Consider the following 21,598-nt stretch of genomic DNA (forward strand, 5'->3'; position numbering starts at 1 on the left):
CCGAGGGTAGTGATAAGCATTTGTTGTATACACAGAGTTTGATAGATGAGGCATATTCTCAAGAAGAAACTCGAAACCAATTTAGAAAAATAACAGAGTTTTATATAATTTTAGACACCAAGACCATCCATATTAGGTAAGTACTTTCTGAGTTCTGAATTTTTGCAGGTAAGCAAAAATACTTGAATAACATTTCTGAGGCATGAGCCTCGAACACGGTAATGCTATCCTATGGCAGAAACATTCACTGCATAGGTTCACTTGCAAAGGACTTGCAGGACTGTTCCTCTGTACTTAAGGTAAGTAGGAACCAAGGCCCAAGAAAGCACCAATGATTCATCTGCCCTGGGAAGTCTGGGTGGCAGCCTCAAGCACTACTCACTGAAGCCAGTGGGGGACAGGACCTGTAAAGAAAGGCTGCAAGTGAGGACTGGGAGTCCAGTCTGGCGCAAACCCAAAGGGGGGCTTGGCTCTTGAGGGTCTCAAAACCACAGAAACACTGTCAGTTTCAATGGAGTCGGGCTGGGGGGCTCATGTGCATAGGTGTTTTGTCCATCGGGTCGGCAAGTTTGAGGCTCTCACGGTTCTCGGCTCACCTGCACAAGAGTTAGAAGAAACACAGCAAAACAACTTTGGCGTGGAGCTGGCCTCTGTCGCAGTCCCTTGACATGCAGGTATGTTTTGACTGTGGTGGTGTTCGGACTGAACACAAACAAGCCTTGGTGCTTGCAACAGGCTCCGTTATTCCAGATATTGGTGCATGGTGGCTCCTGGGGGGTCCATCATTTCTAAACTTGGGGGGGGGGAGATAGATCTGACCTCCTGGAGCACCGTGACCGCTTCCTGGGTGGCTGCTGTGCCGGTGGACCCAGTGTTCAGCAGATTGGTGGACCAGACGTCACGATTGTTGGCTGCAGGAAAGTGGCTCCTCCATTCCATGGGAGATGGTCATTGGTTGGCGAAGTGCTGGGAGGCCTCTGAGGCTTTGGAGGATGCACAGCTGCAGGACGTGTTGAGTCTTTACGACTGTCGGGACTGAAGCAGGCATGCAGGGTTTGGCGCCAAAGTCCACAGCTACTCCACAGTTCTCGCGTCTTTGGCTCTTCTTTGTCTTTCTTCTTGTACTCAGACAAATCTAATTTCCTGGTGTCAGGTGGCCCCCCTAAATACTCAATTTAGAGGCGTTAAGGAGAGTGAAGGGCAGTAGACCCTTGGGGTCACTACACCCCCTATATGACTACTTCCTGTGGGGAGTGGGCATAACCCTGTCTCCGAATTCCTAATTTCACCAAAAAACAAGATGGTGGAACCCTTTCTTTGTGGGGCACAACAGGCAGCCCACCTTAGGGGTGTGATTAGCCTGGTGGCAGAACAAGTCCCCTAGCATAGCTAATTCCCACCTGTCCTGGTGCCAAATGGGCCACAGGGTAGGGGGTGGCATCTCCCTGGTCTCAGGGAAGCCGGATCGCATATCAAAGGCAGCAGGGGCCTTTAAGCCCCTGGCCTTGATATGCTAAATCACTAGCCATCCTTCCTCCGACCAGGCATTGTTTCTGACCTCAGAGAGCGCTGGTTGTCACCTCCTGGGGGTCAGAAACCTGTCTGTGGTGGCTGGCTGGTCGATACCAGTCAGCCAGCACACTAGAAGACTAGTAGGGTTCAGTGGGCACATCTAAGGTGCCCTCTGGGTGCATGTCAGAAGAAATCCAATACTGCATCAGGATGGCTTTGTCAAGATGAGGTGTTTGATAACAAACACCATAGGTTTCAGTGAAGCCCTTAAGTAACTGGTAACTCATAATGACCAGTGCCCAGTACATATACTTAAGATGGCTTATCTTTTCACTTGTACCATCCAGCAATTGAACTGGACATGCACATATGCCCTCACATGTAATATGATGCACACTGCCCTAGAGCTACAAGGCCTGCTGTAGGGGTGACTTACATGTATTACAGGCAGTGACTGTGGCATGGCACACAGTGAGTGTGCCATGTGGTATTTTCACTCATGGTTTTGTAACATGACAGAGTCTGCAATGGCAGGATGCATGCAATTTGTATAGGGTCCCTTAGGGTGGCATAATACATGCTGTAGCCCTTAGGGACTCTCTTTGGTAACCATGCCATAGGTACCAGGGGTACCATTTACTAGGGACTTACAGGGGTGCCAAAGTGTATGCCAATTTGATCAGTTGACCTTGTTTTAGAGAAAGAGCAGTGGCACTGACACTATCCTCTGATAAGCCTAACCTGCTGAGCACATTACCACAAAAGAGAGCATTTGGGATGATTACATTAACCCCTGTAAACCAATATGGGTCACCTCTGCTTTCTGCATAATGTACCCCTCCATTTGGTATACTACATAGATAGCCAGCTTCCAAAAAAGGCTCAAGGGGGTGAATATTATTTAATTTCCTAACCAGTCGTGGGCCATCTGAGTAGGTTTTGTGGACCATCAGGAGTCTACAGACCAGATGTTAATAAACTGTGACTTACAAATCTTTACAAATGTGAATGGAAGTTTTCAGCACCGCTGCACCTATATGCATATGTGTGAAAAGCGTAAGTACCACAAAGTTGTTATTAAAGATGGCTGAAACGAATCAGTAATGCTGTCGTAAACACACGTGACAAGGGTTCTGCTGTAAAACAAGGACATTAGTTATGTAAAGGTACTACTGATGTTGGATATTCCAGGAGGAAGCATCGCCTTCCTACCTATTTGGAGCATTCTGTCACAATGTGATATATTTTATTTACCCCTGTGAGCCTTCACGAAGGAATTCAGTTTTCAGTGCTCATCTCATTAATGATTATTTATTACATTTGTTTTGAGTTTTGGACGCTGAAGGGTGTGTAGCGTATTGCTATCCACTGTACTTCGACTATTGCGTACTTTAGTTCTGATAAGATGTTCCGGTGTTTGAATGCCAGTGTTCCCAGCTCTAGTAATTGCTGTGTAAGTGAGGTGCGACGGTGCTGTTACCATGTGTCTCCAGTAAATACTACGCAGCAGATTTACAAGGCCCTTGCGCCAGATTTGCTTCGTTTTTAACATGGGAAAAGTGACGCAAAAGTGGTGAAAGGGGCTTGTAGGGTATATCTCCCGGAACCAAAGAATATATAAGAGCAAAAGCAAAACTGAAATTGAAAATTTCTGGAAATGTGAAGGAATGAAAAATTAGCGGCTAAAATCTAAGTTCAAACCTTAGGTTGAGTCATGGGAGCAGCTCAAGTACAGCATCTAGCATGGACGATGGATGGCTTCGATTGAAGCACTGTTTGGTGCTGACAAAAAGAGAGCGTGCACTATTAACAAAAGAGGCAAGGTGATATACTAGACTCTAGCATCTTGTTTCATCTGTTAGAAATAAAACCACATTTGGAAAAGCTCCAAGCTTCACATTCAAATTTCTATTTTTCTTATTTTGTTTGTTTATGAATAACATTAAGTATGTTATTATTTGCATATTTTTTTATGTATAGTTGATTTCTCTATTTCTATGTACTGGTTTGAGGTTAAAATCATTAAAATTGCTTAGGATGGGGCCTCTCACTTCTATTGAGAGTCAGTGAGGGTCCACATAAGTCAGAAGGTTAAGAGCTGCTGGAATACAATATTAGAAGAAACACCAATTAAGATACTAATCATAAAAGATGCAAATCTGTGGAAATGGGGATATATGTAAACCCAACTCTCATTGACTGTGAAAGTGCCTATGCGAGCTGTGTTTTTTCAACCCTGGACAGATAGGTTTGGGACTGCAGGTCATTTCAGTAATGTGTCCTTTCTTCCTTCGGTAGATCGCCACCTACGACATCACGCCAAAGTACGCAATCATCACCTACGCCACAGACCCCAAGACACTCGTTGCCCTGGAAGACGACGCGGCCACTGATGCTTCCGGGGTCATTGAACTGCTGCAGGCGTTTGATTACAGTGGTGAGTGCTTGTCCCAGCTCTTTCACGATGCAGCATGCAGGACCTGAATAATGAGTGCACAGAGCTCAGGAGCTAAGGGGGGGGAGGGGTGCACGCGGTTTCTGCTCCCTTAAGGCACGTTGGTATTATGGAACGCGCTGCAGACACTTGCACAGACCCCTCTAATGTAGATCACTCGGCGGCACATATAGTGCTGGCACCATCCTAGAAGGGCGTTCTCTTATTTCCATGAGGGCGTGGCCCCATGCAAATGAGGGAACGCTTTGCCTCTCTATTCATGCTATCTTACAGACGCGGCCGCAGAGGCAAAGCAGCCTTCAGTGAGAGCACAGACTGTGCACCGCAAAGAGATTGCTCCTTAAAAGGGGCAAAAAGCATCCTGCTGCAAATGGGACGCAGTCACTTGCTGAACCTGCCTACAGAGCTATCTCTGTCCCCTTTGTAATGTAGATCACATTGCTGCCTATAAAGACAAGCATTGGAAATGCAATAGGTCTCACATTTGTTGGAGTTGGAGTTGGAGCTACTGGCATTGCAAATGGCAATGTTTTTTACTAAAGTTTTATGGAGTTTATGTATGTGGTGTGTTGTTGAATTATTGGAATTGGGCTTGATTAATTAGCTGTATAATTGTGTGGTGTGGAGTGGATTTATGTATTGGAATTATGTGGCGTGGTGTGTTGTGGAATTAAGTGGATAGTAATTATGTGGTATTGAGTGTACTGGAAATATGTGGAGTGGGATTGTGTGTTTTGGAGTGTAATTATGTGCAATGGTATTGTTTGTTGTGCAGTGGTATGTAGTTGAGTTTAGTGATGTGGTGTGCTGTTGAGGGCTGCCTTCCATGGCACACAAACGCCTATAAATAATATTAGGAAAATGACATCATACATGATGTAAACGGCCAAACATTAATGCACTTAGTAAGGATATGCCCTCCCCACCTTAATAAAACAAAGAACTCTGTTGTGTGTCTTTTTTTTAGAACTTTGTACAGTATACTCATTACTTAGTGAGTCACAGAGTGCCGCAGGGTAACAAGCACGTCCCCTGTAATGTATGCAATGCCTTGGGCAGGCAGTATGTCCGCTGTGTTACCTACAATGAAAGGAAACCATATGCAGCTCATAGGTTCTCAATGCCATAAGGAGGGCATGGGTGCCTCTTTGTAGAAAGAAATGTGAACAAAATGCTAGGCTCGTTGCCACCGTGTGAGAGAAGCGGCTTCACTGGGACCTGGGCATATGCACGCCCTGCTGTGGCATGTGTTTAATGAACAGGTGTGCCTCTCAAATAGTGCTGTGAACAGGGCGCTTTCTGCTAGTGGGGCGAGGGAGAGCAATCCATGCTGTAGCATTAATATGCACACGGCATTTTATATAGAATTAGTGTGCACATGAGGCTGTTGTTGAATAAACAAATAATATAGCATGTGTGACAAAATGCGCTTGAGAGAAATACACACATGCCAAATGTATTAAAAACATGGCACAAGAAGATAAATGAACCCCTCAATTACACCAGATGCACAAATAAACAACTTATCTGGATTTTAAAGTGCTCAAAAGAGACTCAAAAAAATACAACATCCAGCATGCAATAGTGACAGTGCTAAGAATCCGGTTCAGTCCTTGTGGAAACAACATCACAAACAATAGCCCATGCTGGTCAATGAAACAATGGCCAGTATACCAGTGAAACCTATTAATACATGCCTGCCAACCTTGTCAAATATACTGACTGGACGCAGTATATTCAGACAAGATAACTTGAGGGAACATAGTACTTGAAAGCTGCAACAGAAAACAGCGTGTGCAAGATGTAAAGCAATGTGCCATCTGAAATGAAAATATGAGTGCTCTCGGGATTAAACGAGTGATGGTGAATACCTGAACCACTGATCAGGGGACCGCTTCAAAAGCGAACTTGGAGAAGTAAACAGACATGAGAATATGGATGGATCTCTGCATAACGTCCAGTATACAAGGTTAAAAAATACGAACGTATATTTTTTACAATATGTAATGTAAGAAATAAATTAGAGGTGCTATTGAAATAGTGCAGTATATCAGCTCCGCCCCTCAGCCAACCCTATAAACACATCTGGAAACCTAAGTAGATGCAGTCTGCGATGGATACCCCAGAATATTGTCCTGAATCACAGACAACCAACAGCACTGGAAGTTTATGCTACTGACATACATTGCAGAACACCAATGCCAATGACATACCTCTATACAATGAAAGAGGGGTATGGATGTTAAAAAGGTTTCAGAAAGGTTAGTTCCCCAGGATAAAACACTTCAGGGCACGTGGGGAGAGCCTGTATGCACCATAGGTAGTGAGAAGGGCAGGCACCAAGAGTAGAGGGCTGAGGCAGGGGCGACAGTGCAGAAGTACGCCGGTGTATCTAGGATGACGCAAATATGGAGCTGAAGAGAAGCAGGTATCGGAGCACCAGGGGGATGCAAATAACGAGAGAGAGAAGAGACAGATATGATGGCAACAGCAGAGGCATATGTGGGGCCACAGACGGGAAGCAGCTAAGGGGTAATGTCAGAAGAGAGACATATGGGGGGAACAAAAGCGAGGTATGGTGGCACATCAGAAGAGAAGCAGATATGGGAGCACGACAGAAGGGAGACATTGGGAAACAAAGGAGAGGCAGGTATGAGGGCAACAGAGGAAAGGCTGCTACGGGGGCAACAGAGGAAAGGTCAATAAGGGGGTAAGAGCATGGAGGCATGAGAGAAGTAGGAATGAGAACAGTAGAGGAAAAGCAGATCTAGGGGTAAAGGGTGCGCTTGCGGTACCCACGGTAAAGGTGTTATTTTGTGCATTGAGATGGCGTAGCCAGTGACGCTGTGTTGGGCAGCTGTGATCAGATCTGTGATGGACTGTCCCGACATTGTGGTACAGATATCCCGGGGATCTGCGCAGCTTGGTCCAAGTAGCCTGGCGCACCGGCCGCAGGGGGCTCGGGTAGAGGAGGTGGGCAACGGGAAAGGTAGAGGTGCCTGAGGAGGGTCTGCAGCATGACGGTGATGGTTAGGTTCCAACACAGGAAATGACCTAGCGACGACATCTGCTTCACACAAACAGCACATACCCACTGGACGTCGTGCATGTGCCTTGCCCCTACTCTCAGCACTGTTCGGGTCTATTACAAGCGCTTATGTGATTGGACCGGGAGCTTAGCTTTTGGTGGATTGCCATTGATTTAGTTGGCAGCTGGAGAGCACAAAGAAAGAAGCAATAGAGAGGAACGGAGAAGCTAGAACATCACTTGCGTACAAGGCACTGAATGGCTCTGTTGAGCGTTGCCAGCGCCCATGCATGGTGCGCTTGAGGTACAACAGTATCATACTCGCATCTAGAAGAACCAGTAGAACACAACAGGAGCTGATAGACAAGCGCATATTTATCGGCTTTACGCCATGCTGATACATGGGCCCCCGAATCGGTTGCTTAATGAAACAAGCAGGATTAGCTTGAATATGCATGATTAACAGCACACGCCGTGCTCATTATTGTGTGCAAATAAGTATGTGCACTATTTTTAAAATAACAATTACGCTGTGTAAGCGTAAGGAGACTGTAGTCAGGCTGTGCTGCTTCTGAAATAAATGAGCCAATACTAAGCCCGCTAACAAAAAAATACAAAAGTTAACTAATAGCAAGTGACGAGAAATGACCCATCAATGGGTGTTGTTTCACCTAACATACTGATTACTTCATGCCTAGTAGAGGCAGCGCATGCGCTGCCTATGCGAGACCTAAAGAGGAAAACCGGTAGCTACAAACATCCAGTCTGCCTTTCAATAATGCTGTGTTTCCGGGGAAGGCATGAGTCTGCGATTTTACTGGGAGCACCACATTAACTGTAATAAAGCGAACTTACATGGTATGCACCCGGCACACCCTGTTAAGGATGTGTGGCAGCACAGCCCCCCACTGTTGTTGTCTGAAGATCAAATTTTAAAGTCACTTGGTTATATCAGCCAGAACCATTTTGTTGACAACACCCTGTGGACTGATCGGTTGCTATAACAATATGTGCAAACAAAGAACACAACAAAAATTTGCATATAGGTGAGACTATAATAAGTGACCAGGTTAATAGTCGAGGAGATCCACATATTGAAGAACATATCAGGCCCCGTTTGGAGGGCCATGGGGAAAAAGGGCTACTGGGCATCAGCCGTGGGGGCTGTGGTCATTGGCCTCTGATGTCCTGCGTTACTACCTAATATGGCTGTGCACACTTGACCAAAGGATTTTGGCACTGTAAGGCAATAGGGAGGAGGCGCAGTAGTTCTTTAGTACCTCTGGGTTATAACTGTTTTTTTTTAGCGATAGTACTATGGCTTTTTAAAAAATCATCAGAAAATATTCCCATCTTCAAATAGGCCATTAAGTGGCTTTGCTATAAATCAATCAATTAATCAATCAGGGGTTTATATAGTGCCCTTCTCACTCGTGAGGGTCTGAAGGCGTTGGAGGAGTGGGGGAGGCGGCTCCGGATCAGTCGAAGAGCCAGGTCTTGATGTTCTTCCTGAACGTGTGCAGGATTGGGGAGCGTCTGATGTTCACAGTGATCTTATTCCAGGTTTTGGCTGCGATGTAGGAGAAAGCTCTCCTGCCGGTTCTGTTTCTGCTGATGTGGGGGACCTCTGCCAGGGTATGGTTGGTGGAGCGGAGGTTCTTCTTGGATGCGTGGAAGGATACTCTCTCGTTGAAGTATATGGGTCCGATGTTGTGGATGGCTTTGTAGGCGTGGGTGAGGAGTTTGAGGGTGACCCTCTTCTCGATGGGGAGCCAGTTGAGGCCTCGTATGTGTTGGGTCATGTGCTCATGGCGTGGTGTCCCAAGGACGAGTCTGGCTGCGGTGTTCTGGATGGTCTTTAGTCTGCGTAGAAGAGTTCTGTTGATTTCAGTGTAGAGGGCGTTGCCGTAGTCCAGTCTGCTGGTGATGAGTGCGTGGGTGACGGTCCTTCTGCAGTTGGGGGGATCCACTTGAAGGTCTTATGGAGGATGCGAAGGCAGTTGAAACAGGCGGAGGCGACCGCGTTGATCTGGCGGTTCATGGAGAGGGAGGAGTCAAGGATGATGCTGAGGTTCCAATCATGGTCTGTAGGGGTGGGTGGGCTCCCAAGGGCAGAGGGCAACCAGGTGTTATCCCAGGCGGAGGTGCAGGGACCGAGGATGAGGACCTCGGTCTACTCTGAGTTTAGCTTCAGGCAGCTGTCCTTCATCCAGGCTGCCACGTTTTTCATACCTTCCTGGAAACAGAGTCTGGTGTCTTCAGGGTTCTTCGTGAGCGAGAGGATGAGCTAGGCGTCGTTGGCATAGGATACGATGCTGAGCCCTTGCTGTTTGACGAAGGTGGCGAGGGGGGCAATGTAGATGTTGAAGAGCTTGGGGCTGAGTGAAGATCCCTGGGGAACTCCGCAGTTGACTTCCGCGGGTTTGTATAGGAAGGGAGGGAGTCGGATCCTCTGGGTTCTGCCGGAGAGGAAGGATTGGATCCAGTCGAGGGCGTCTCCTTGTATTCCCGCGTCATGTTGTCCGGCTGCGAGAGTGCGATGTGAAACGGTGTCGAAGGCTGCAGAGAGGACTAGAAGGATGAGGTCCGCGCTGTGTCCCTGGTCATGTAGCATGCGGATGTCGTCCGTGGCGGCGAGGAGGGCAGCCTCGGTGCTGTGGTTGCTGCGGAATCCAGACTGGGAGGCATCCAGGATGGAGTTCTCTTCCATGAAGGCGGTCAGCTGGCCGTTTTTGAGTATCTCGATGACTTTGGCCGCAAAGGGAAGGAAGGAGATGGGCCGGAAGTTTTTCAGGTCCGTTCGGTCAGGCTGATGGTTTCTTGAGGAGGGGTTTTACATCCGCCCATTTCCAGTCATCTGATCTGAGGGAGTCGTTGATGGTGCATTCTAGTTTGGGTGCGATAGCAGTGGCGGCTCTGTGGAAGATGTGCAGTGGGCAGGGGTCCGTTGGGGGCTCCTGAGTGGGTTTTCTTCATGGTAGCTGTGATGAGTTCGACGGTAGCGGGATCCCAGGACGCGATGGTTGGCTTATCTGCCGCGGTGGGTAGGGGGTTGGTGCTCGTCGTCGGTTCGCCGAAATTTTCGTAGAGGGCCATGATCTTCAGATGGAAGTAGGAGCTGAGCTTTTCGCAGAGTTCCTTTGAGGGTGTGACGTCCGTGGCTTCACAGGTGGGTTTTGTGAACTGCTGTATGACGTTGAACAGTTCCTTGGCGTTGGTCGCGTTGGTCTGGACTTTTCTCTCATGAAGGTCCGTTTGGCGTCTCTTATGCACTGGTGGTATTCCTTCAGGCCGCTCTTGTGGTTGTTCCATGCTTCCATGATTTTCAGGTTTCGCCAGATTTTCTGCAGGAGCGTCTGGCTTCATGATGGTCTGTGGTGAACCAGGCAGCTCTCCTACTACTACTCCTAAATGCCTTTTGTGAGTACCGAAAGTCGTAAAGTTAGGATTTTGTCTCAGATTACTTTTGTGAAAATTTGCTTGGCACTACTTTCAATTTGTGTTGGGCAGTGCTCTTCGATAACAAAGTCAGTCATGAACTTTCAGAGATGGCTTCCTCTTTAGTAGACATCTAGTACTCTGATAGTGAGGATTCACCTGTAAGGAATGATGGTGTCATGCATTTCATTGGTCCCCATCGCTCAATTACACGAGTCTATTGCAGGAATATCTGACCAAACAGTAGTCACAAGAGGAACAGGATTGGGAGGATCTAGTGTTAGTAGCGCTCAAAGTTTAAAAGTATTTTCTGCAGAGTTGGAAGCACCCATGCATGGCAACAAGGCTCAGTGTCAGTGGTCCCCTCTGGAGAGCTTTCACCACATTGTCAATGACATTTTCAACCAGGCTGCGTATCAAGCCGGTCTTAATTTGAACAGACAATGTGACCATCATGTACTACATTTAAATGCAGGGAAGAGCACACTTGTCACGGTGGTGACGAAACACGCGTTGGCGGTTTCTCATGTTCTCTACCACAAGGACTGGACTACTATTCAAATCATGCAACTGCAACAATCGTCAACTGCCAAAACCTCTCCTCTAGGTCTCTAAATATCCAGTCTTTCAGAATGCACTATTTGATCGACTGGTCCAGGACATTTGCATTTGTTTATCCTCTCATTTTCAAAGATCTTTTATGCCGTGTGCAAAATAATGCAAGTGCCAATGACACTCATTATCATGGTTCAAACATGGGCACATGGACCAGGGAGCTCCTTTTCCTAGGCAATGGACATGCATCCACATCAAAGACCTCCATTACGTCCAGATTGGGCCAGTCTACATCAACGCCAAATGCTCCATCTCAAACCCAACTCCTTTAATCCAATGATTTGGCACCTGAGGCCTTAGAGTGAGAGGTTCCCACATCTTAAAGGAAGCTATGCAAAGCTTTTCACAAGAGTATGGTTTGTAGTTAAATGGGCTTGTCAGGTAGTTAATTCCTCAAATCATCAACCCTCTCATAGTTCAGTATTTTACTTTCCACTTTTGGCCCTAGGAAGAGGCCGGGGTGGCATACACATCTCTATGTGTTCACCTAGCTGCACATGCAGCATATCTTCAAACACCAGTCTGTTGTTCATGCCTTACCATTAAGGACTTTTGGAGGAACTGTGTGTAAACGAGAGTGGCATCTCTCTATGCAGTGCCAGCCTCAAGTAAGACCTCTATGTAGTCCTCACTAGACTAATTGATGCAGCATTTAATCCGCCCTATTCTTGCCCTCTTCAATTTTTGTCCAGGTAAGTGGTTTTCTTAGTTGCCATCTGTTTCCTGCTGAAGCTACCAAATTTCAGGCTCTGTCACTCAGAGAGCTATTCATATAGAGTCATATGGACAGTGTAGATGCTAATTATGCATTCTCGCTATCTGCCAAAGCTGCTTTTATCTGTCTGTGTGAGTCAGTCTGTTGATATGCCAACTGCCTGCTACCCCTAGCGCACATTTGAACCATAAAAAGGGGACATAATAGCTTTCCTAGGTAAATCACCATTTCAAACCTGGCCAAGTGTTCCACACCTAGTTACCCTGAAGGAAAAAACAGGCACAAAACGTGCTTGCTCCTAACTTTAGCGCGACCGCTAAACTCCAGATGAAGAGTTCAACTGGGACTGTCTTCAGGATAAGGAAGCACATTGAGTAAACTACTCTTTATGCGCCCCTTGGAAGCAGATGTTCTTCATTTCATGTTGTAATTTAAGTAGACACCCCTGATTGTTACCCAGCCTAACCAGAACATCTGAAAAATATCTAACACAATGCTGTTTGAAATAATGTCCCTCCAAGTGTAAAAGAACTCAGATGTGCTCATTCTCAATGGAGTAAAAAAAAAAAAATGTAAATTGATACTTGTATAGCGCACTACTCACCCGCAAGGGTCTCAAGGCGCTTGTACGAATACCGCTGTGGAACCCATCCTGGCTTTCCCTGTGAGGCGTCCACTCCTGGGCACCCCCAGGGTGGAGGCCAGGCATCCTTAGCGTTGTGGGGGCTGTTGTGGAGATTAAGCAAGCTATTGCCCAGAGTTGCAGAGTGGGACTCCATGATTGGAATGGCACCGAGGCGAGAATTGTCAGGTCCGTGGAATTTTGAGCCCAAGACCCACCGAGGCAGGGAATTGAACCCTGGTCCCGGGCTAGACCTCTGCATCAGGGTCTGCCGCTCTAATCATTGAGCCACACTTCTCCACTTCTCCTTCTTAGGAGTGCCTAATGGGGATGTGAGGGAGAAGAGACACTGGGATTTGGGGAGGTTGAGACTTTTCCAAGATCTGTTGCATGAAATGCTGATCTTCTTCAAGATGTCTATACTATCAAGTGTGATATCTTGCGTGTGCAGAGTGTGCAGATCAACAGCATTCTATAATGGACTTGAGGGGTTGAATCAGTAAAGTTCCATGTGACATTTGCATTGGAAAGACAATGGTTGAGGTGCTACGAACCATCTCACCACTCGAGGTCACATAAGAGGGTAATCACGGTTGTGTGGAATGTGTGATCATTATCTGTCTCACCACTAGGTGGTGTTATGGATTATTAGCCGGTCAAGAGATGATTCCTAGAATATCTGATTATAATGGCCATTTGTATGCAATGTGAGGGTTTATTTACAGTAGTGAATGATGTCACAATAGGTTTTACATTCCAAACAGACATTCTCAAGCAAAGGGACATTCATTATTGTTGGCGCTTGTTAATGATGAAGGATTGGGTGAGATGTCGAGCTCTTTTCACTGGATGTCCCTTTGAAGTACACACCTGAGTCTGTCTCTCTATTCTGCAGAACACGAAGACAAAACGGGCACGAACACCCGTCGTGCTATCGAAACTGTTTACAACATGATGATTCTGCACTCACAGCGCAACGCCGACAAGTTCAGTGATATCCGGCATGTGATCATCCTCATGACCGACGGTAGGTCCCATCTACTGATATATCTTAGCCGCTGTGCACCCCTCCCTAGAAGGGATGGCTCCACAGGTGGTAAGTCACTTTGTGGACAAGAGAGAAGCTGGTGAGGAAGTCTGAGGTAAGAAACCGGCAGTAAGTAATTTGGTAGAAGAGACCAAGTTTGGGTTCCGTCTTTGCTCCATCTTAACATGGTAGAAAGTTCTGGTTTAAATACTGTGCAATACTGAGCGTACCCTCCTCAGGCACTAGCCTGTAGCAAGACTGTATTCGTATTGTAGTTATTGTTCTTTGGGACTTACAAATCACATGCAAGTCTATGAATGGAATCAAGAATTGATGTCGCACTGGTAGTGCCTCCATTGCATAACTATTCCCTTCTTTTCAGGAAAATCCAACATGGGAGGAGACCCCAGAATTTCCATGTTGAGGATCCACGACTTCTTGAAAATCGATGAGGAGAGAAAAGACTATCTGGGTAAGAAAAGCAGGGGTGGAGCCAAGAGGATCAAATGCCAACTGCGCTGTTGATGTGCAGAAACCGCATGTTCTGTGATGTACTCAGTCATCATCCTCATTAAAATCTTTATTCAGCTTGTGTCAAACCATAAAAGAACACAGTACATAAAATCCATCAATAGGTAAGAAATATATCATGGCCATTAATCAATAGAACAGAATATATACAAATAGCAGAATTTGGGATTCCAGATACAGTGCCCGATTCACAGAACTAACTTAAGACAAAATCCTAAACTTACTACCATTTTGGTATTCACAGAAGGCACTTACTCATTTTGGTATTCACAGAAGCCACTTACTCATTTCGGTATTCACAGAAGTTAGGAGTCCTAACTTTAGGACTCCTAAATGCCTTCTGTGAATACCGAAAGTCTTAAAATTAGGATTTTTCTCAGTTTACCCCTAGGTAAGAGAAAGTTTGCACCCTTTCAAGTGTATGGGAGCCAATTCGGTAAGTGAAACCAGTCCGTGGCTTGTTGCCTGCTGTCATTACATATGATTTTTTTAAATTGACAGACAAGTCTATTACCTCCATGAATTTAACGAACCCGTCAATGAGAGTCTGCAGGCTTTTCTGGGTCCGTGCCAGGAGCACCGCATCATCTGCGTACAATAGCACTGGGATGTTACGTGAGCCTACCCTTGGACAATCTGCGTTTAAATTAATAAGTGATTGTTCCAGACTATTAATGTACAACGAAAACAAAAAAGGAGCTAAAATACACCCCTGCCTCACCCCACTTGTGCAGCTAAAAGATTCTGTCAGTCCCCCGTCTTTATTATAGCGTACCCGTGCAGAGGTTTCTCTGTGCAATTCCCTCAATATGTGGATTATCCCAGGATCGATTCCGAGTTGGGTCATCATTGCCCATAACTTATTCCTGTTAACATGGTCAAACGCAGCGGCCAGGTCCATGAACCCCAAATACATAGTTTCATTGCTGGTTTTGGTGTACTTTGCTATCAGCATGTATAGGTTCAGGCATTGGTCGCTGGTAGACCTGCCAGTCCGAAAGCCGTACTGGGCATCTGAAATGATATTTTTGTCCTCAGCCCACTCGGTCAATCGGTTCAAAATTACTCTTCCCAGGATTTTGGCAGTAACGTCTATCAAGGAAATAGGGCGGTAACATTGGGGGTCATCTTTGTTGCCCTTTTTGAAAATGGGTACTATGATGGCAGTTGACCAGGACCGTGGTAAACCAACCATTATAGTTGCATTTAATACTCGAGTTATAATAGGGGCCCAAAGATCCACCTGGCTCAAAAACAGATCAGGGGGTATCCCATCTGGACCCGGAGCTTTGTTTTTTTAGTAAGACCCTCAATGCCCATGCTAATCTCTTGCAAGGAAAATACCACCCGATTGCACACTAAATGCATCCCCCACTCTTTTGATAAGTCCTCCTCCCCGTGGTTATACAAACCCTCAAAGTGAGCAGTCCACTGTTCTGGAAGAATATTTGAAGCGACCTCCGGGACGTTATTATCATGAAAACAAGGGGAGTTTATTAATCTCCAAAATTCTGTGATGTCCCTGTTTTCGGAAGCCTCCCTCAGGGCTGCCCATGCTTCCCCCTGCATGGTGAATGAGTAGTCATATCATGTGGACTACAAAAACATTCCGACCTCCCAAGCATAGTAAATTGTTCCTTGATTTACCTTAGCCTTGGTACACGGTGAGCATAATCTAGTTTTATACTCACCGTAATTATGCCCTAGTTCAGGAGAGGTTCCTGCTTGGATCAGACAGAGTGCCACACTTGAAGAGGAGCTAACATGACACAGCCCTCTAGATATGGTAGACCCAGTTCAGCATGTCAGGCAAGTAGGGACAGTGGTAGGAACGGATAAGAGTCTCCTCAGAAGCACATTCTCACTGACCTGTAGGTGCAGAATGTTGACATGCCCCCAAGTTCCTGCTCCATACATAAAAACAAAGCAGCGGGGGGCGTGGTCTCGCCAGGAATGGAGTAGGACGCGGGTCGTGGCCGCTCCGGACCGCCGCTGTTAACAACTGCCACTAGCAGCGGTGTGACGGCAGCCTTTGGACCGGGGACACAACCCGGGGAGAGCGGAACACTGGGGGAACCAGCATAGGAGGTCGGTGGCGGCTATTGAGGCTGATTCACACCGCACGGACGAGGAGTCGAACGCCGGCCGGGCTGGCCGCCATTTTCTCTTCCCCCGGTCTGCGCGCCCGGCACTGGGCGAGTCCGGAACGGCGGAGGCATCACGCTGGTGGCTGCGGCAGAATCCTTGCCGGAGGGCTCCGGCAGTTGTAGATCCCGGACTGTGAGAGCTGTGGGAGTGGCGACTTCAGGACCCGAGTGACGGCGGTGATCTCCGGCATCTAGACCTGGTAGGCCGGGACACTCCTGGGTGTGCTGGGGACCCACTGCGGGCCCGGCGGGGGCTGCAGACGGCGTTGGGTGAAGCGAGAGACCCACAGTAGAGGAGAGAGAGCGGCGACGTGCTGAGGGTGACGCCTGGCTGTCTGGTGCGACTGGAGGCGCGGTGCGGTGGCAGAGGGGTGCCCGCCGCCAATTTGCATGGTCCGTGGAGGCGGCCTGGCGGAGAGGACAGTAACGAGGCGGCTTGGCGTGGGCGGCGGCTGGGGGGGAGCGTCGCTACTGGTGAGACCGGACGCTGGTGAACTGTTGCTAGCTGACTGCTGGCCCCCCCACCCTATGCGGATGCTGTAATTGCCCAGTGCCCTACCTACCTGCACCCCGCTTGGTGCTGCATCGGCGGGGGGCGCTTGCTGCACCGCGCCCTGGAGACCTGCGACTGCCGGCGCTCGGGGAGGAGCTGAGACGGGCGAGCGAGCTGCCGGAGTGGGGCAAGAAGGGTCACGGAGCCTTGCACTGCTGCGCTGTCCCTGAGGGTTGCTCTGGGGCCCTCGACCAGGCGACGACACCACCGCACTGGCGGCCCGGCTTGAGGCCTATTGCTGACTGTGGGAGGACGCCTCTGCCTGGGGTGCTGAGGCCTAGATCTGCTTGGGGCCGGCCTGGGCCGTCGTGGGCGAGGAAAGAGGCTCGATGCCGCATGAGGGCGCTCCCCGGGCCCTGCCGATGGATTGATCGGGGCCCCAACTGGTGGACCGGGCCTGGAGCGGCGACTCGACGAGTGCTGCAGTGCTCCCACTGCACCCCCCCGTTCGGCTGAGTTGGGGGGATCTCTCTTGGGGGACAGCCATGCGCCACACAGTGGTTTGAGAACCTGACGCTTCCCCCCCCCCTGCTGCGCTGCTTCTGGAGGGCCCTCGGGAACGCGGCGCCCGGAGTCGCGGACCTGCGGACTGGGGCCCCACTGCCGATCCTGGACTGCGTGGCCCAGTGGATTGCGCTCTACGCTGAGTGTGCGTTCGAGGGTTCCGGGGTCCTTGCTCCTTCCCGCTGAGACGCTGCCCACCGACCCTCTGGCAGCATGACCCGCACGAAGCCAGGGAAAGAGCCACCCGCGGCCCCCAAAGATGCTTCGGTCAGGGACTTGTGGAGTAAGCCGAGCACGTCATCGACGAGTGCGGCATTATCGGATCTTGGGGCCTCTGCTGCACCAGTCACACAATCCTTCATGGCGTCGTTCATGCAGGAGCTCAAAACGGAAATCGGATCACTACGCACGGAGGTCCAGGCATGTGTCAAGGAGCTGCGGAGAGATGTGGGGGAGCTCGGTGGCCAGGTTGACGACTTGGAGAAAACCTTGGACGCACGTACGGAAGACCAAGAACACCTATGGCAGCGGCTCGCCACTCTGGAGGAACAACATGTCGAGCTTCAAATCAAGCAAGAAGATTTGGAAAATAGGGGGCGCCGGAACAACATCCGCATACGGGGGGTACCAACTGGAGCAGAAAGAGCTGACATCATGTCATTCGTGGCGGACCTGCTCCATGACATCCGAGGAGACGATGCCACTTCGCCGCCCACCCTGGACCGTGCACACAGGGTCTCCGGACCGTCTGGAAGGCCGGGACGTATCCCTGACATCTTGACACGGGTCCACTTCTTCGTCGAGAAGGAAGCCATTCTTAAAGCGGCTAGACGCAAACCCGAAATCCTCTGTGGGGGCAAGCCCATCCAGCTGTTTCAAGACCTGGCCCCTACTACACTCCGGCGCAGGCGGGACTTCCGGCCCAATACGGACAAGCTGAGGGAGCTCAACATTCGATATCAATGGGCCCATCCCTTTGCCCTCATGTTCCAGTGGGAACCTAAGCGTCGTGTGCTGCGCTCCTACCGTGAGGCGGCCCAGCTGCTTCAGATCCCGGACTCCCTGCCGGCTAGCCCCTCGCGCCGCCCTGCCGGCCTCCGACTCCCACTGAAGCCGCAGTGGTCCACGGTACGCCGCCCTAGACGCCCCTCATCGCCGGATGGAAGCCGCTCCTCCCGTGACAAGCAGGACATCATAGAGCACATAAAATCCCTGGAGGGTGGCCCGTCACTGTCTGGATCGCAAGCGCCCGCTTCCAAATGAATGTCTTCTCGGTGGAACCCCCTCTCTGGTGGCAGCTTTGGAACTGAGATGGCTGTGGGCATGGACTGCTTGCGGCTGCCCTGGTCTTTCCTCCCACGGCGCCCGGGATGGTCTCCTGGGGGGCATATGCCTGCCTAGTCCTTGGCGTGACACCTGTACTGCTGAGACGGTGGTCCGGAGCGGACCCTCGACATCATGGATTTACAGATAAGCGATGACTAACCCCCACTCCTATTTCTGGGAGAGTGACATCTCCGGGACAGCCTGTGCCGTTGTGCCTGGCTACTCCCTAGACTGGAATAGGTCTTGCTGGCCCTGTTGGCCGATTAAGTGTTTTGGTTTTTTCCCTTGCCTCTATCCCCTTCCCTCCTCTCCCTCTCCTTTGGTATCCTCTTGGTGGGGGGGACTCAAGACTGAGGGGGGCGGCTGCATGAGAGATGTCTTGCTAGTGGTTCTGTGTCAATGACTGACTCGCCTTCTTGGAAGATTGTCTCCCTCAATGTGAAAGGGCTTAATTCACCCAACAAGAGACGCCAAATATGGCGCTACCTGCTTCTACAGAGCCCAGACGTCATTTTCCTTCAAGAAACCCACCTTCTCAAATCGGATGTGGTGCGGATGGCGCATCCCCGCTTCCCCCACCAATTCTGGTCCTCGGCCAGCACTAAGTCAGCGGGAGTAGCCATCCTTTGCAGGGCGGGGTTCCTCCGGGGAGACTCTAAGGTCAGTAGGGATGCCGAGGGTCGGTGCTTGCGGGTGGAGGTCCAGAGAGGGAATCGCCCACTCACTTTGTGTAATATCTATTCCCCCAACCAAGGTCAGGATGCCTTTCTACGCGGGATCATTAGGGAACACCTTGAGCCAGTGGACTCCGACCTCATAGTTGGAGGTGACTTTAATTTGGTGTGGGACGCGGAGATGGATCGCTGTGGGGGGGGCTTTCCACGGGATGGGGGCCATGTCTGCGGCGGTGAAGAGCTCCCTCACCTCCTTAAACTTGATGGACACCTGGCGGTATTATTCTCCGGGACTGCGGGACTACACCTTCTACTCCCATGTGCCCCGCTCATACTCTCGCATCGACCTTCTCTTTGCGTCGCACTCCTTGCTCAAAGACATTATATCGGTGTCTCACTCCAACATTTTGATTTCAGACCACGCCCACGTGGAATTACTTATACGGGAGTGTCCTACTCGCCCGCGCGGTTGAGTCGCTGGAGATTCCCGGACCACGTCCTTCGTGACCCGGTGGATAGGGAGGAGGTCCAGGCGGCCATCCTGGCATACTTCGCGGACAACGACATACCGGGGACTCCCCTCCCTCTCCTCTGGGATGCCTTCAAGGCTACGATACGGGGTACCCTTACGGCAATAGCTGCTGCCAGGGCGCGCGAAGCCCGGCTCTATGAAACCAAAATCGAGCGCGAAGTCAAGACGTTGGAGAAGCTGGACCAAGAACGCCCGATGGCGTCGCGTAAGAGACGCTTGGCCGTCCTACGTGGGCAGCTTCGTGCGCACCGGACCAACAAGGCCGAACGCGCCCTGCTCTCGCTCAAGCAGCGGTACTACGAGGGCGGGGATAAGGTGGGTGCTGTGTTGGCGCGGCGCCTGCGAACAAGAGCGGCTAGAGCCCATATTGCCAAGTTACAAAAGACGGACGGCTCGTGGGCCATTGCGGAAACGGCAAAGCTCCAAACGTTCCGCGACTACTACGCGGCTCTTTATACTAGCGACCCGCCAGCGGCGGACCTGATCTCGGCAGCCGTTGACGCCTGTCGCTGGGAGCCGCTGAGCGAGCGTCAATCGGAGACTCTGGAGGACTCTATCACCCGGACGGAAATAGCGGAGGCCCTGATGGACCTTCCGCTCGGCAAAACGCCGGGCCCGGACGGGCTGCCGGTGTCATTCTATCGTGCCTTTTTGCCGCAACTGCAGCCGTATCTCTTGCGCCTCTTCAACTCGTTCGCGGAATCGTCAGACATGGCGATGGCCGAAATAGCCCTCATTCCGAAGCCCGGGAAGGATCATACTCTTTGCTCCTCTTACCGGCCTATTGCCCTGTTAAACACAGACCTGAAACTGTACACCAAAATTCTGGCTAAACGTCTTGGTGCCCACCTACCGAACCTCATCGAGCCAGACCAGGTGGGGTTTATCCACCAACGCCAGGGGGGGACAACGTGCGCCGCATAGCGCATATTGTGGGGAAGGCCAAGCATTGGAAGATCCCAGCATGCCTATTATCACTCGATGCGGAAAAGGCCTTCGATCGGGTGGACTGGAATTTCCTCCGGGCGGTCCTGCGGAAAGTGGGACTGGGCCCTAAGATGGTGGCGCGTATTATGGCCCCGTATATCTCACCGGTGGCCAGAGTACGGGTTAACGGCCAGCTCACACAGCCTTTCCCCATTTGTAGAGGCACTCGACAGGGTTGCCCCTTGTCGCCCCTGCTGTTCGCCCTCGTGGTGGAACCTCTGGCCATTATGATACGCCAGTCCCCAGCTATCGGTGGTATATCTCTTCAGGGGGTTGAGCACAAGATCGCTCTGTTCGCGGACGACCTCCTCCTCACTCTCTCTGATCCTCTACGCTCGCTACCAGCGGTGCACTCGTTGCTTCAAACCTACGAAAGGGCCTCTGGGCTGAAAATCAATTACACCAAGTCCTGGGCCCTTAACCTAACGATCCCAGATGGGGAACTTGCGACGATCCAAGCTTCTGTCCCGTACCAATGGGCGAGCAAGTCGGTGCGGTACCTGGGTCTCAACTTAACTCCGGACCTGGATACCTGGACGCAGGCCAACTGGCAGGAATACAAACTCTCAGTCTTGGCCGACCTCCGAACGTGGAAGGCCCTGCCCCTCTCCTGGCTTGGCAGACTAAACACAGTTAAAATGTCTATCTTGCCGAAGATCCTATACCTTTTCCAAACCTTGCCGACTCCTATTCCGGAACATCACATCCAAGGGCTGCAGCGCGACCTTGCTGCATTTATATGGGGGGGGGGAAGAAACCCCGCTTTTCCAACAAGATCCTGAAACTTCCTCAGGATCGGGGAGGGCTGGCCTGCCCCAACCTCTTAGATTACTACTGGGCATCCCACCTCCGCTTTGTACTGGAGTGGGGGGCGTGGGAGAGTGAAAACGTGTGGTTCCACATGGATCGGGCAGTCACCTGTCGTCCGCTCT

General features: G+C 50.1%; 1 protein-coding gene across 2 annotated transcripts in view; it reads left to right on the forward strand.

Moving 5' to 3' along the window:
- Positions 1 to 21,598, forward strand: part of LOC146835421 (complement factor B-like) — a 687,940-nt gene that overhangs the window by 385,250 nt on the left and 281,092 nt on the right. For both annotated transcript variants that reach the window (XM_085602982.1, XM_085602983.1), the window contains 3 exons: positions 3,811 to 3,949; positions 13,281 to 13,412; positions 13,795 to 13,884. In XM_085602982.1, coding sequence (XP_085459108.1) covers positions 3,811 to 3,949; positions 13,281 to 13,412; positions 13,795 to 13,884 — 361 coding nt within the window. The remainder of the gene's footprint in view (positions 1 to 3,810; positions 3,950 to 13,280; positions 13,413 to 13,794; positions 13,885 to 21,598) is intronic.

This window comes from Triturus cristatus, chromosome 4_2 (assembly GCF_964204655.1).
Source record: "Triturus cristatus chromosome 4_2, aTriCri1.1, whole genome shotgun sequence".
NCBI lineage: Eukaryota > Metazoa > Chordata > Amphibia > Caudata > Salamandridae > Triturus > Triturus cristatus.